We start from the raw sequence: 15,986 nt of genomic DNA, 5'->3' as shown, positions 1-15,986 counted from the left end.
AAAGAGACCAAAGGTAACCTTGAAGGAGCTGCAAAACTCCACAGCTGAGACTGGAGTATCTGTCCATAGGACCACTTTAAGCTGTACACTCCACAGAACTGGGCTTTACAGAAGAGTGGCCAGAAAAAAAGCCATTGCTTAAAGAAAAAAAAGCAAACACGTTTGGTGTTCTCCAAAAGGCATGCGGGAGACTCCTCAAACATATGGAAGAAGGTACTCTGGTCAGATGAGACTACAATTCAGCTTTTTGGCCATCAAGGAAAACATGATGTCTGGTGAAAACCCAACACCTCTCATCACCCCGAGAACTCCATGTTTTTCATCAACAGGGACTGGGAAACTGGTCAGAATTGAAGGAATGACGGATGGTGCTAAAATATAGGGAAATTCTTGAGGGAAACCTGTTTCAGTCTTCCAGAGATTTGAGACTGGGATGGAGGTTCACCTTCCAGCAGGACAATGACTCTAAGCATACTGCTAAAGAAACCTTTGAGTGGTTTAAGGGGAAACATTGACATGTCTTGGAATGGCCTAGTCAAAGCCCAGACCTCAATCCAATTGAGAATCTGTGGTATGACTTAAAGATTGCTCTACACCAGGGGAACCCATCCAACTTGAAGGAGCTGGAGCAGTTTTGCCTTAAAAAATGGCCACAAATCCCATTGGCTAGTTGTGCCAGCTTATAGACAAATACTCCAAGCGACTTGCTGTCACGCCCTGACCTTAGAAATCCTTTTTATGTCTCTATTTGGTTTGGTCAGGGTGTGATTTGGGGTGGGTATTCATTTACATTTACATTTAAGTCATTTAGCAGACGCTCTTATCCAGAGCGACTTACAAATTGGTGCATACACCTTATGACAACCAGTGGAACAGCCACTTGCATCTAAATCTTGTTGGGGGAGAAGGGGGTGAGAAGGATTACTTACCCTTACTTACCCTATCCTAGGTATTCCTTGAAGAGGTGGGGTTTCAGGTGTCTCCGGAAGGTGGTGATTGACTCCGCTGTCCTGGCGTCGTGAGGGAGTTTGTTCCACCATTGGGGGCCAGAGCAGCGAACAGTTTTGACTGGGCTGAGCGGGAACTGTACTTCCTCAGTGGTAGGGAGGCGAGCAGGCCAGAGGTGGATGAACGCAGTGCCCTTGTTTGGGTGTAGGGCCTGATCAGAGCCTGGAGGTACTGAGGTGCCGTTCCCCTCACAGCTCCGTAGGCGAGCACCATGGTCTTGTAGCGGATGCGAGCTTCAACTGGAAGCCAGTGGAGAGAGCGGAGGAGCGGGGTGACGTGAGAGAACTTGGGAAGGTTGAACACCAGACGGGCTGCGGCGTTCTGGATGAGTTGTAGGGTTTAATGGCACAGGCAGGGAGCCCAGCCAACAGCGAGTTGCAGTAATCAAGACGGGAGATGACAAGTGCCTGGATTAGGACCTGCGCCGCTTCCTGTGTGAGACAGGGTCGTACTCTGCGGATGTTGTAGAGCATGAACCTACAGGAACGGGACACCGCCTTGATGTTAGTTGAGAACGTCAGGGTGTTGTCCAGGATCACGCCAAGGTTCTTAGCGCTCTGGGAGGAGGACACAATGGAGTTGTCAACCGTGATGGCGAGATCATGGAACGGGCAGTCCTTCCCGGGAGGAAGAGGAGCTCCGTCTTGCTGAGGTTCAGCTTGAGGTGGTGATCCGTCATCCACACTGATATGTCTGCCAGACATGCAGAGATGCGATTCGCCACCTGGTCATCAGAAGGGGGAAAGGAGAAGATTAATTGTGTGTCGTCTGCATAGCAATGATAGGAGAGACCATGTGAGGTTATGACAGAGCCAAGTGACTTGGTGTATAGCGAGAATAAGAGAGGGCCTAGAACAGAGCCCTGGGGGACACCAGTGGTGAGAGCGCGTGGTGAGGAGACAGATTCTCGCCACGCCACCTGGTAGGAGCGACCTGTCAGGTAGGACGCAATCCAAGCGTGGGCCGCGCCGGAGATGCCCAACTCGGAGAGGGTGGAGAGGAGGATCTGATGGTTCACAGTATCGAAGGCAGCCGATAGGTCTAGAAGGATGAGAGCAGAGGAGAGAGAGTTAGCTTTAGCAGTGCGGAGCGCCTCCGTGATACAGAGAAGAGCAGTCTCAGTTGAATGACTAGTCTTGAAACCTGACTGATTTGGAACAAGAAGGTCATTCTGAGAGAGATAGCGGTAGAGCTGGCCAAGGACGGCACGCTCAAGAGTTTTGGAGAGAAAAGAGAGAAGGGATACTGGTCTGTAGTTGTTGACATCGGAGGGATCGAGTGTAGGTTTTTTCAGAAGGGGTGCAACTCTCGCTCTCTTGAAGACGGGAGGGACGTAGCCAGCGGTCAGGGATGAGTTGATGAGCGAGGTGAGGTAAGGGAGAAGGTCTCCGGAAATGGTCTGGAGAAGAGAGGAGGGGATAGGGTCAAGCGGGCAGGTTGTTGGGCGGCCGGCCGTCACAAGACGCGAGATTTCATCTGGAGAGAGGGGAGAAAGAGGTCAGAGCATAGGGTAGGGCAGTGTGAGCAGAACCAGCGGTGTCGTTTGACTTAGCAAACGAGGATCGGATGTCATCGACCTTCTTTTCAAAATGGTTGACGAAGTCATCTGCAGAGAGGGAGGAGGGAGGGGGAGGATTCAGGAGGGAGGAGAAGGTGGCAAAGAGCTTCCTAGGGTTAGAGGCAGATGCTTGGAATTTAGAATGGTAGAAAGTGGCTTTAGCAGCAGAGACAGAGGAGGAAAATGTAGAGAGGAGGGAGTGAAAGGATGCCAGGTCCGCAGGGAGGCGAGTTTTCCTCCATTTCCGCTCGGCTGCCCGGAGCCCTGTTCTGTGAGCTCGCAATGAGTCGTCGAGCCACGGAGCGGGAGGGGAGGACCGAGCCGGCCTGGAGGATAGGGGACATAGGGAGTCAAAGGATGCAGTAAGGGAGGAGAGGAGGGTTGAGGAGGCAGAATCAGGAGATAGGTTGGAGAAAGTTTGAGCAGAGGGAAGAGAAGATAGGATGGAAGAGGAGAGAGTAGCGGGGGAGAGAGTATTCTATGTTCTATTATTTGTATTTCTATGTTTTGGCCGGGTAGGGTTCTCAATCAGGGACAGCTGTCTATCGTTGTCTCTGATTGAGAACCATACTTAGGTAGCCCTTTTCCCACCTGTCTTTGTGAGAAGTTGACTTTGTTTATGGCACCTAGCATTTAGCTTCACGGTTTGATTTGTAGTGTTTATTGTTTTGTTCAGCATCTTTTCTAAATAAATTAATATGTACGCTCACAACGCTGCACCTTGGTCCAGTTCTTTGAACGACCGTGACAGAACTTCCCACCACAAACGGACCAAGCAGCGTGGTAAAGAGGAGCAGCGTGTTCAGGACTGGACATGGGAGGACATCCTAAATGGCAAAGGATCCTGAGCATAGGAGGAGATTCTGGCGAGAAAGAGGGCCCAGGTTTACACAGGGTCATGGCTGGCACTAAAGACCGGGAGGCCACTCCAAAAAAACCTTTGGGGGGATACACGGGGAGTGTGGCAGAGTCAGGATTCAGAACTGAGCCAACTCCCCGTGCTTACCGTGGCTAGCATGTGACTGGTCAGGCACCGTGCTATGGGGTGATGAGCACGGTGTCTCGAGTGAGCATTCACAGGCCGGTGTGCTCTGTGCCAGCGTCCCACATTTGCCGCGTGTAAGTGGGCATCCAGCCAGAACGGGTTGTGCCAGCTCTGCGCTCGAGACCGCCAGTGTGCCTCCACAGCCCAGTGTATCCGGTGCCTCTGCCAAGAACTAAGCCTCCTGTATGTCTCCCCAGCCTGGTGAGTCCTGTGCCTGCTCCCAGAGCCAGGCCTCCCTTGTGTTTCTCCACTCCAGTGATGATCCATGGCACGAAGCCTCCAGCGATGATCCATGGCACAAAGCCTCCAGTGATGATCCATGGCACGAAGCCTCCAATGATGATCCATGGCACCAAGCCTCCAGTGATGATCCATGGCATGAACCTCCAGTGATGATCCATGGCAAGAAGCCTTCAGTGATGATTCTTGGAACAAAGTCTCCAGTGATGATCCATGGCAAGAAGCATCCAGTGATGATCCATGGCACAAAGCCTCCAGTGAGGAGTCATGGCACGAAGCCTACAACGACGGCCTCCAGTCCGGAGCCTCCAGCGACGGTCTCCAGTCCGGAGCCTCCAGTGATGTTCTCCAGTCGACAGCCTCCAGCGACGTTCTCCAGTCCGGAGCCTCCAGAGACAGTCTCCAGTCCGGAGCCTCAGAGACGGTCTCCAGGCCGGATCCTCCAGAGACGGTCTCCGGTCCGGAGCCTCCAGAGACGGCCTCCGGTCCAGGGCCCGCAGCGACAAGTCCGCGCCCTCAGCGAGGGGGCCCAGTCCGGGGCCCGCAGCGACGGTGCCCAGTCCGGAGCCCGCTACGAGGGTCCACAGTCCGGGGCCCACTATGAGGATCCCCCGTCCGGGGCCCGCAACGAGGATCCCCAGTCTGGGGTTGGCGACGAGGGTTCCTGCACCAGAGGTGCCACAAAGTGGGATGAGCCAGTGGTGGAACGGGGTCTGTGTCCCACACCTGAGCTGCCACCGCAGATAGATGCCCACCCACACCCTCCCCTATAGGTTCAGGTTTTGCGGCCGGAGTCCGCACCTTTGGGGGGTACTGTCACTGTTTGAGATCCTTTGTATGTCTCTATTTGGTTTGGTCGGGGTGTGATTTGGGGTGGGTATTCTATGCTCTATTATTTGTACTTCTATGTTTTGGCCAGGTAGGGTTCTCAATCAGGGACAGCTGTCTATCTTTGTTTCTGATTGAGAACTATACTTACTGTCTTTGTGGGAAGTTGACTTTGTTTATGGCACCTAGCCTTTAGCTTAACGGTTTGTTTTGTAGTGTTTATTGTTTTGTTCGGAGTCTTTTCTAAATCAAATAATATGTACGCTCACCACGCTGCACCTTGGTCCAGTTCTTTCAATGACCATGACACTTTGCAGCTGTAATTGCTGCAAAAGGTGGCTCTACTAAATATTGACTTTTTTGGGGGGGGGTTGAATAGTTATGCACGCTCAAGTTCTCTGTTATTTTGTCTTAGTTGTTTGTTTCACAATAAAAAATATTTTGCATTTTCAAAGTGGTAGGCATTTTGTGTAAATCAAATTATACAACCCCACCCAAAAAATATATTTTAGGCCTCCTGAGTGGCGCAGTGGTCTAAGGCAAGAGAGCTGGTTTAACTGAGTCAGTTTTGTAGGCCGCCTTGCTCGCACATGCTTTTTCAGTTCTGCCCACACCTTTTCTATGTGATTGAGGTCAGGGCTTTGTGATAGCCACTCCAATACCTTGACTTTGTTGTCAAGCCATTTTGCCACAACTTTGGAAGTACGCTTGGTGTCATTGTCCATTTGGAAGCTTTAACTTCCTTACTGATGTCTTGAGATATTGCTTCAATATATCCACATAATTGTCCCTCCTCATGATGCCATCTACTTTGCGAAGTGCACCAGTCCCTCCTGCAGCAAAGCACCCCCACAACATGATGATGCCACCCCCGTGCTTCACGGTTGGGATGGTGTTCTATGGCTTGCAAGCCTCTCCCTTTTTCCTCCAAACATAACGATGTTCATTATGGCCAAACAGTTCTATTTTTGTTTCATCAGATCAGAGAACATGTCTCCAAAAAGTATGATCTGAGTTGAAGGTCGGCCTTGAAATACATCCATAGGTACACCTCCAATTCACTCAAATAATGTCAATTAGCAGAATTATCAGAACCTTCTAATGCCATGACATCATTTTCTGGAATTTTCCAAGCTGTTTATTTGCACAGTCAACTTAGTGAATCTAAACTTCTGACCCACTGTAATTGTGCTACCCAGTATGTGTCTATCTGTGTGTGTGTGTGCGCGGATGTGTGTGTGTTTTTTTGAGTGAGTCTCCCTGTGTGTGTGTGTGTGTGTGTGTGTGTGTGTGTGTGTGTGTGTGTGTGTGTCCATCCGTTGAGATAATTTGTCGTTCCCAAACCTCTGCCGCAGGGAGATGAGGAACAGACGTTCTTCTCAGACTCACAAGTGACAAGTTTAATAACCGTCTCACGACGACCACCGCATGGGCAGAAACATGGCAGCTTTAGAATTACTTTTCAAGATTAGCCCTGAGAGTCTCTGTGGAGTCTGAACAACCAGGAGGTCAGGAGTTAACATCCTAGATGAGCTGCTACTACCGTCACTGACCGGGGCACCTAACCCAAACACACTTGTAGTAAACCTCCTACAACAGCCCTCCAGCACTTAAACCATGTAATAAATCTACCACTCACCGCTGATGGGGAGAGATGAGGAAATTAAATAATGTGACACTTTCACACAGGAAGTGAGAGGAGTATAAATTAATTATGACATCAACTTAGAAATACTTATATTTGTGTCTGGGTACACACATTTGGCATCAATGTGGTGGTGCTGTGACTCAGAACTAATCATGCATTCGCATTACTATTTCATTAGGATTTAAAAAGCAGTATATTAAAAACATTTCATCACGCATGGTTAAATTTGGAGAATAAAGGTTGTATTTTCAGAATAAAGTGCTCTGATTCGGAGTTATTGTTCAGTAGGACAATCTATTGATGTGACTCACTGGTAGTCAATGGCGATAAACCTTATTTGTTGCCATAGTGATTTGAGTTACTGTACCAGCCAAAAGTTTGGACACACCTAGTCATTCCAGGGTTTTTCTTTATTTTTACTTTTTTCTACATTGTAGAATAATACTGATGACATTAAAAAACTATAAAATCACTCATATGGAATCTAGCAGTAACCAAAAAAGTGTTCAACAAATCAAAATATATTTTAAGTAGCTACCCTTTGCCTTGATGACAGCTTTGCACACTCTTGGAATTCAATGTAGAAATTATATTTTGATTTGTTTAACACTTTTATGGTTACTGCTAGATTCCATACGTGTTATTTCATCATTTTTATGTCTTCACTATTATTCTATAATGTAGACAATAGTTTCAAAAAAAAGAAAACTTGAATGAGTAGGTGTCGTACAAACTTTTGACTGGTACTGTACATAACTTAAATTTACAACACATAATAAAATGTGAGTAACAGTACATAAAATGTGAGTTACAATACACCCATGATAAAGTGGTAATGTAACCGAGTGGTTCAGAGTGATAATCATTGTTGTCAAGGCTCACTGTAACTTTCAATGAGACAACTGTGAAAGCATTCAACATCTTTTTGATTGAGAGCCAATTACACAGTTAACCACAGCATAACATGACTCAAGGCCTAAAAGTAATGTTGTGTTATGAATGACATGAATAACACATAGAAGATTATAAGATATCCTCGAACTGGAGTCAAAGGTAAAGAGAGTGAGAGTAATGAATAAGAGAAAGAGAGAAACATGATTTTATTTCTCTCCTTTTCTTGCCTTTCTCATACACTACTCAATATGATAGAGGAGATATAGTAAATATAAAGTAAATATATAGGATATATTTTGGTAGGATATACTGTACTGTAGGTAGGATATAGGATACATCGTGCATTGGGAAAGTATTCAGACCCCTCGAAATTTCCACATTTTGTTCAGTTACAGCCTTATTTTGAAATAGATTAAACTTGTTTTCCCCCTCATTAATATACAAACAGTACCCGATAATGACAAACAAAATCAGTTTTTAGAAATTTTTGGAAATATCAAATTTACCTAAGTATTCAGACCATTTACTCAGTACTTTGTTGAAGCAAAGTACTGAGCAGCGATTACAGCCAAGTCTTCTTAGGTATTTTATTTTTAATTTTTAAATTGGATCTTTATTTAACTAGGCAAGTCAGTTAAGAACAAATTCTTATTTTCAATGACGGCCTAAAAACAGTGGGTTAAGTGCCTGTTCAGGGGCAGAACGACAGATTTGTACCTTGTCAGCTCGGGGAATGGAACTTGCAACCTTTCGGTTACTAGCTCAACGCTCTAACCAGTAGGCTATCCTGCCGCCCCATGATGCTTCAAGGTTGGCAGACCTGTATTTGAAGAGGTTCTCCCATTCTTCTCTGAAGATCCTATCAAGCTCTGTCAGGTTGGATGGGGCGCGTCGCTGCACAGCTATTTTCAGGTATCTCCGGAGATGTTCGATCGTGTTCAAATCAAGGCTCTGGCTGGGCCACTCAAGGACATTCAGATACCCGAACCACTCCTGTGTTGTCTTGGCTGTGTGCTTAGGGTCGCTGTCCTGTTGGAAGGTGAACCTTCACCCCAGTCTGAGTTCCTGAGCGCTCTGGAGCAGGTTTTCATCAAGGATCTCTCGGTACTTTTCTCCGTTCATCTTTCCCTCGATCCTGACTAGTCTTCCAGTCCATGCAGCTGAAAAACATCCCCACAGCATGATGATGCCACCACCATGCTTCACCGTATGGATAGTGCCAGGTTTCCTCCAGATTTGACCATTGGCATTCAGGCCAAAGAGTTCAATATTGGTTTCATCAGACCAGAGAATCTTGTTTCTCATGGTTTGAGAGTCCTTTAGGTGCCTTTGGTAAACTCCATGTGCCTTTTACTGAGGAGTGGTTTCCGTCTGGCAACTCTATCATAAAGGCTTGATTGGTGGAGTGCTGCAGAGATAGTTATCCTTCTGGAAGGTTTTCCCATCTCCACAGAGGAACTCTGGAGCTCTGTCAGAGTGACCATTGGGTTCCTGGTCACCTTCCTGACCAAGGCCTTTCTCGCCCGATTGCTCAGTTGGGTTCTTGGGGACCTTCAATGCTGCATAGTTTTTTTAGTACCCTTCCCCAGATCTGTGCCTCTAAGGACAATTCCTTTGACCTCATGGCTTGGTTTTTGCTCTGACATCAACTGTCAACTGTGGGACCTTATATAGACAGGTATGTGCCTTTCCAAATCATGTCCAATCAATTGAATTTACCACAGGTGGACTCCAAGTTGTAGAAACATCTCAAGGATGCTCAATGGAAACAGGATGCACCTGAGCTCAATTTCAAAGCAAAGGTCTGAATACTAATGTAAATAAGGTATTTCTGTTTTTTATTTGTAATACATTTGCAAACATTTCTAAAAACCTGTTTTCACTTTGTCATTATGGGGTATTGTGTGTAGATTAATGAGGACTTTTTTTTTATTTCATACCATTTTTGAATAAGGCTGTAACATAATAAAATGTGGAAAAAGTCAAGGGTCTGAATACTTTCCGAATGCACTGTAGGTATGATATAGGTAACGTGATATTAGACAACAGTGAAAGAGAGAGAGGTCAGGACGACAAGAAAAGAGACCAAGACAACGAGACAAAATGCAGAATCAGCTAAAAATACTAAAGAAAGGGAGGCAGAGGATGGCTACACCAGAAGAGAGGGAGTTAGAGTGGGAGAGAGGGATGAATACAGTTTAAGTGAGAGCTCAACGGTCCCTGTGTCACCTCTGATCCCGTCGCCTGTTCTCTTTACTGTGTCATTTCCTTGACTGCTCTCCTTCGGCGGAGCTGACATGTCACATGTTATTTGGGTTGAGCCGTTGGCAGGGATTTTTTAAAACTTGAAATCTGAGAGCCACGCTGACTGACGCTCTGCTCTCCGCTCGTCCGGGTCCCTGAAATGGCCAACAGACAAGATAAGGAACGCCCGCGAAGGACAGGCTATTGAAGCTAAGACTGTCTTCTCTGAATGCTCACACAGAACCTGTGTCATAGAATGTATGTTTACATTTAGTTGTGTTACTTCATACGTCCCACAATCAGGGATAACCTGGATGACGTGTACCTACTCATTCACACACCCAGGGGCGAAACTATAGTTTTAGAAGTGGGAGGGACATTTTTTAAAACTTTTTTTTTTATGTTGCTGGAGAAACACTCCGAACAGCCTGCCCGACCGCTCGGAGACGTCTGCTTGGTCCTAAAGCACACCGTTGCCTCGTTTTGTATCACGTTCCAATGATAAAACTGGGGGGGACAAAAATGCAATTTCATAATATGGGGGGGACATAACCCCCTGTCCCCAGTGAAAGATGCGCCCCTGCACACACCTGCTGCTATAATTCAAGGCCTGGTGTGTGTGTGTGTGTGTGTGTGTGTGTGTGTGTAGGAGATGATAGTTTTCTGTGTGAGCTCCCGCTGAGGAAGGTGAAAGGTGTGAGCAGCAAGAGAGTGAGGAGAGATACACACAGAGTGGAAATGACACAGTCTTAAGACACCGTGGACAAAGCAATTTCAGAGGACACCTTAGTTCATAGGTGTGTTGAATCGTTTTCATCAATGCACCACTTTAAAATAGTTTACTGGCTGTTTTCATCCTACACTGCTGAAACACCAGGGTTTCCAGGTCTAGCTAAAATGTATTTCCAAATTACCCCTGAAATGACCTCTGAAAACCCTCCCACAAGGCCTGAAAACTAGCCCCACAAAAATTGCTTGCAGCAAAAGATGCCACATTTATCCAATAAAGCGTTTTTCCATTACGTTATCGAGCGAATAAAGAAGGAATAACAACATAATTTTTAGCGACGTAGGCTAAGAAGCCTATAATATTTATTTCCAGATGAAGAAAATGTTGCAAGATAAGATAAATCACCCTCATTACTCTCGAGATCATTTTCCATCAATGGATGTCGATTTAACTTGTTTGGACTGCTATGATTAAGCATTAAGGCTAGAGGAGGTGTGGTATATGGCCAATATACCGAGGCTAAGGAATGGTCTTAGGACATAGCCCTTAGCCATGGTATATTGGCCATACGCCACAAACCCCCGAGGTGACTTATTGCTATTATAAACTGGTTACCAACGTGAAAAGAAAAGTAAAAAGTATGTTTTAGTCATTCCTGTGGTACACATCTGATATACAGTTGAAGTCGAAAGTTTACATACACTTAGGTTGGAGTCAATATAACTCGTTTTTCAACCACTACACACATTTATTTTTAACAAAGTATAGTTTTGGCATGTCGGTTAGGGCATCTACTTTGTGCATGACACAAGTAACTTTCCCAACAATTGTTTACAGAGAAATTATTTAACTTATAATTCACAGTATCACAATTCCAGTGTGTCAGAAGTTTACAAAGAAAAAGTTGACTGTGCCTTTAAACAGCTTGGAAAATTCCAGACAATGGCTTTAGAAGCTTCTGATAGGCTAATTTACATCATTTGAGTCAATTGGAGGTGTACTTGTGGATCTATTTCAAGATATACCTTCAAACTCAGTGCCTCTTTGCTTGACATCATGGGAAAATCAAAAGAAAGCAGCCAAGACCTCAGAAAGAAATTATAGACCTCCAAAAGTCTGGTTCATACTTGGGAGCAATTTCCAAACACCTGAAGGTACCACGTTCATCTGTACAAACAATAGTATGCAAGTATAAACATAATTAGACCATGCAGCCGTCATACCGCTCAGGAAGAAACAAAAAACCTTGTGAAGATGCTGGTGGAAACAGGTACAAAAGTATCTATATCCACAGTAAAACGAGTCCTATTTCGCCAGAATCTGAAAGGCCGCTCAGCAAGAAAAAGCCACTGCTCCAAAACCACCATAAAAAACCCAGACTACGGTTTGCAACTGCACATGGGGACAAAGATCATACTTTTTGGAGACATGTCCTCTGGTCTGATGAAAGAAAAATTATAACTGTTTGGCCATAATGACCATCGTTATGTTTGGAGGAAAAAGGGGGAGGCTTGCAAGCCAAAGAACATCATCCCAACCGTGAAGCACGGGGGTGGCAGCATCATGTTGTGGGGGTGCTTTGCTGCAGGAGGGACTGGTGCACTTCACAAAGTAGATGGCATCATGAGGAAGGACAATTATGTGGATATATTGAAGCAACATCTCAAGACATCAGTCAGGAAGTTAAAGCTTGGTCGCAAATGGGTCTTCCAAATGGACAATTACCCCAATCATACTTCCAAAGTCATGGCAAAATATCTTAAGGACAACAAAGTCAAGTTACTGGAGTGTCCATCACAAAGCCCTGACCTCAACCCTATAGAAAATGTGTGGGCAGAACTGAAAAAGCGTATGTGAGCAAGTAGGATCTTCCAGATGTCAAGACTACAAACATTTATAAATGGCCTATTTGTGAGACTGACTTGTTAATTCAATAGGCATAGGCTAATGACTAAAATCTGGGTTTATAATTGCCATTGAACTTTGCCATGGTTTGCTGAGCTAGATGCAGGTAGCCTATAGCCCTGATAGGCCGACATCTCATTTCAGGGAAAAGTCTACAGTGAACCTGAAAATAAATGTGGAGAATGATGCATTTGTGATAGAGCTGTGACCATGATCATAATTGAAAACTTTTAATTTAAATAAGTAAAAATGGCCATTAACAATGGCATAATAACTCAAGGCTATAACAACAACCTGAGTTCTAGGCCATTTATTACATATGTTTGCCAGCTCCAGGTAGGCTACACAAGTGGCTCAAATGGACATGCAATGACTCCAGTGACATCGTCATTTCAATATATATTTATTGTCTCAAATGGTAGGTTACAGTAGCCTACATTGGCATAGAATTGAATAGCCTACTTGATGGCCAACAGATGTAAATGTACCATATCATTCTACACATTTAATGGCATTTTCATTGTGGACATTTTCCCATAACTTCCATTTCAAATGTCCACTCACGCAGCGCTCCAGACCCTAGAACTGAGCACGAGTAAAACCCTTCGCTTGATACGCTTATCCATAAGAAAAGTCGACATTAGAATTCAGTTTACTTTAAACCACCTTTGAGAAAATGTATCTAAAGAGCTGTAGTGGCCTACAGTTGTTTTCAAATGCTTTGTCACCGTTACATCAGTTCTAGCGGGTTTATATGTTTAATGGAATAAGGAGTGTCTCCATAATGACTAATCTAAATGGTCTACCTACAACGTGCGTGCTGCTTTGTCTTCGTGACTCAGCTGCCTCTACTGCAGCACCGTCTCAACCACACACACTCCTCCTGCACACACTCACACTCACACTCACACTCACACATTCACACTCACACTCACACTCACACTCACACACTCACACACTCACACACTCACACACTCACACACTCACACACTCACACACTCACACACTCACACACTCACACACTCACACACACACACACTCACACACACACACACACTCACACACACAGACTCGCTCAGTAACAGCCTCCTTACTGCCTGATAGTAGGCAGCAACGTTATTTGATTACAGTAGGCTTGGCTTCAGAGTGCAGTGTTGCAGAGAGCATAGCATTGAATCCATATGATTCATGAAGACAAACAGACAAAAATACATCCTGCCTTTCAAACTCACTTGTGTGACTTCTTCCCCCCGGTGCCCCCGGGTCCTGCTCCACAGTCATGGGCCTGAATGATAAAGGTATACTCCTTCTGAAGCTCACAGTCCACCAGGCCCCTGGCCCTCAGCTGACCCTCACCAGACGTCCCGTTCAGCACCACCGCCTCAAACGGAGCCTCCAGACCATGGATCTTAAATGCACAGATCTCCCCTGAAAAGAGAGAGAGAGAAAGACAGGGAGAGGAGGGGAGACAGGTTAGGGTGTGTTGGTTTATGTATGTGAGAGAGTGCTATACTGTAATGGAGATATGCAATGCAGGGTCTAAATACAGTTTCTCAACCAAACACCAGGAAGTCTTATTCAGAATCATCTGAGGAGACATCGTTTCTCCACCAAACCCCAGGAAGTCTTATTCAGCCTCATCTGAGGAGACATCGTTTCTCCACCAAACCCCAGGAAGTCTTATTCAGAATCATCTGAGGAGACATCGTTTCTCCACCAAACCCCAGGAAGTCTTATTCAGAATCATCTGAGGAGACATCGTTTCTCAACCAAACCCCAGGAAGTCTTATTCAGAATCATCTGAGAAGACATCGTTTCTCCACCAAACCCCAGGAAGTCTTATTCAGAATCATCTGAGGAGACATCGTTTCTCAACCAAACCCCAGGAAGTCTTATTCAGAATCATCTGAGGAGACATCGTTTCTCAACCAAACCCCAGGAAGTCTTATTCAGAATCATCTGAGGAGACATCGTTTCTCCACCAAACCCCAGGAAGTCTTATTCAGAATCATCTGAGGAGACATCGTTTCTCCACCAAACCCCAGGAAGTCTTATTCAGAATCATCTGAGGAGACATCGTTTCTCCACCAAACCCCAGGAAGTCTTATTCAGAATCATCTGAGGAGACATCGTTTCTCCATCAAACCCCAGGAAGTCTTATTCAGAATCATCTGAGGAGACATCGTTTCTCCACCAAACCCCAGGAAGTCTTATTCAGAATCATCTGAGGAGACATCGTTTCTCCACCAAACCCCAGGAAGTCTTATTCAGCCTCATCTGAGGAGACATCGTTTCTCCACCAAACCCCAGGAAGTCTTATTCAGAATCATCTGAGGAGACATCGTTTCTCCACCAAACCCCAGGAAGTCTTATTCAGAATCATCTGAGGAGACATCGTTTCTCAACCAAACCCCAGGAAGTCTTATTCAGAATCATCTGAGAAGACATCGTTTCTCCACCAACCCCCAGGAAGTCTTATTCAGAATCATCTGAGGAGACATCGTTTCTCAACCAAACCCCAGGAAGTCTTATTCAGAATCATCTGAGGAGACATCGTTTCTCAACCAAACCCCAGGAAGTCTTATTCAGAATCATCTGAGGAGACATCGTTTCTCCACCAAACCCCAGGAAGTCTTATTCAGAATCATCTGAGGAGACATCGTTTCTCCACCAAACCCCAGGAAGTCTTATTCAGAATCATCTGAGGAGACATCGTTTCTCCACCAAACCCCAGGAAGTCTTATTCAGAATCATCTGAGGAGACATCGTTTCTCCATCAAACCCCAGGAAGTCTTATTCAGAATCATCTGAGGAGACATCGTTTCTCCACCAAACCCCAGGAAGTCTTATTCAGAATCATCTGAGGAGACATCGTTTCTCAACCAAACCCCAGGAAGTCTTATTCAGAATCATCTGAGAAGACATCGTTTCTCCACCAAACCCCAGGAAGTATTATTCAGAATCATCTGAGGAGACATCGTTTCTCCACCAAACCCCAGGAAGTCTTATTCAGAATCATCTGAGAAGACATCGTTTCTCCACCAAACCCCAGGAAGTCTTATTCAGAATCATCTGAGGAGACATTGTTTCTCCACCAAACCCCAGGAAGTCTTATTCAGAATCATCTGAGGAGACATCGTTTCTCCACCAAACCCCAGGAAGTCTTATTCAGAATCATCTGAGGAGACATCGTTTCTCCACCAAACCCCAGGAAGTCTTATTCAGACTCATCTGAGGAGACATCGTTTCTCAACCAAACCCCAGGAAGTCTTATTCAGAATCATCTGAGGAGACATCGTTTCTCCACCAAACCCCAGGAAGTCTTATTCAGAATCATCTGAGGAGACATCGTTTCTCCACCAAACCCCAGGAAGTCTTATTCAGAATCATCTGAGGAGACATCGTTTCTCCACCAAACCCCAGGAAGTCTTATTCAGAATCATCTGAGGAGACATCGTTTCTCCACCAAACCCCAGGAAGTCTTATTCAGAATCATCTGAGGAGACATTGTTTCTCCACCAAACCCCAGGAAGTCTTATTCAGAATCATCTGAGGAGACATCGTTTCTCCACCAAACCCCAGGAAGTCTTATTCAGAATCATCTGAGGAGACATTGTTTCTCCACCAAACCCCAGGAAGTCTTATTCAGAATCATCTGAGGAGACATCGTTTCTCCACCAAACCCCAGGAAGTCTTATTCAGAATCATCTGAGGAGACATTGTTTCTCCACCAAACCCCAGGAAGTCTTATTCAGAATCATCTGAGGAGACATCGTTTCTCCACCAAACCCCAGGAAGTCTTATTCAGAATCATCTGAGGAGACATCGTTTCTCCACCAAACCCCAGGAAGTCTTATTCAGAATCATCTGAGGAGACATCGTTTCT

General features: G+C 45.4%; 1 protein-coding gene across 2 annotated transcripts in view; it reads right to left on the bottom strand.

Moving 5' to 3' along the window:
- The window catches only part of LOC118373793 (calsyntenin-2-like), a 516,795-nt gene that overhangs the window by 167,592 nt on the left and 333,217 nt on the right, over positions 1–15,986 (bottom strand). For both annotated transcript variants that reach the window (XM_052511588.1, XM_052511644.1), the window contains one exon: positions 13,333–13,528. In XM_052511588.1, coding sequence (XP_052367548.1) covers positions 13,333–13,528 — 196 coding nt within the window. The remainder of the gene's footprint in view (positions 1–13,332; positions 13,529–15,986) is intronic.

This window comes from Oncorhynchus keta, chromosome 1 (genome assembly GCF_023373465.1).
Source record: "Oncorhynchus keta strain PuntledgeMale-10-30-2019 chromosome 1, Oket_V2, whole genome shotgun sequence".
Lineage (NCBI taxonomy): Eukaryota > Metazoa > Chordata > Actinopteri > Salmoniformes > Salmonidae > Oncorhynchus > Oncorhynchus keta.
This window is presented reverse-complemented; position numbering and strand designations above follow the sequence as displayed.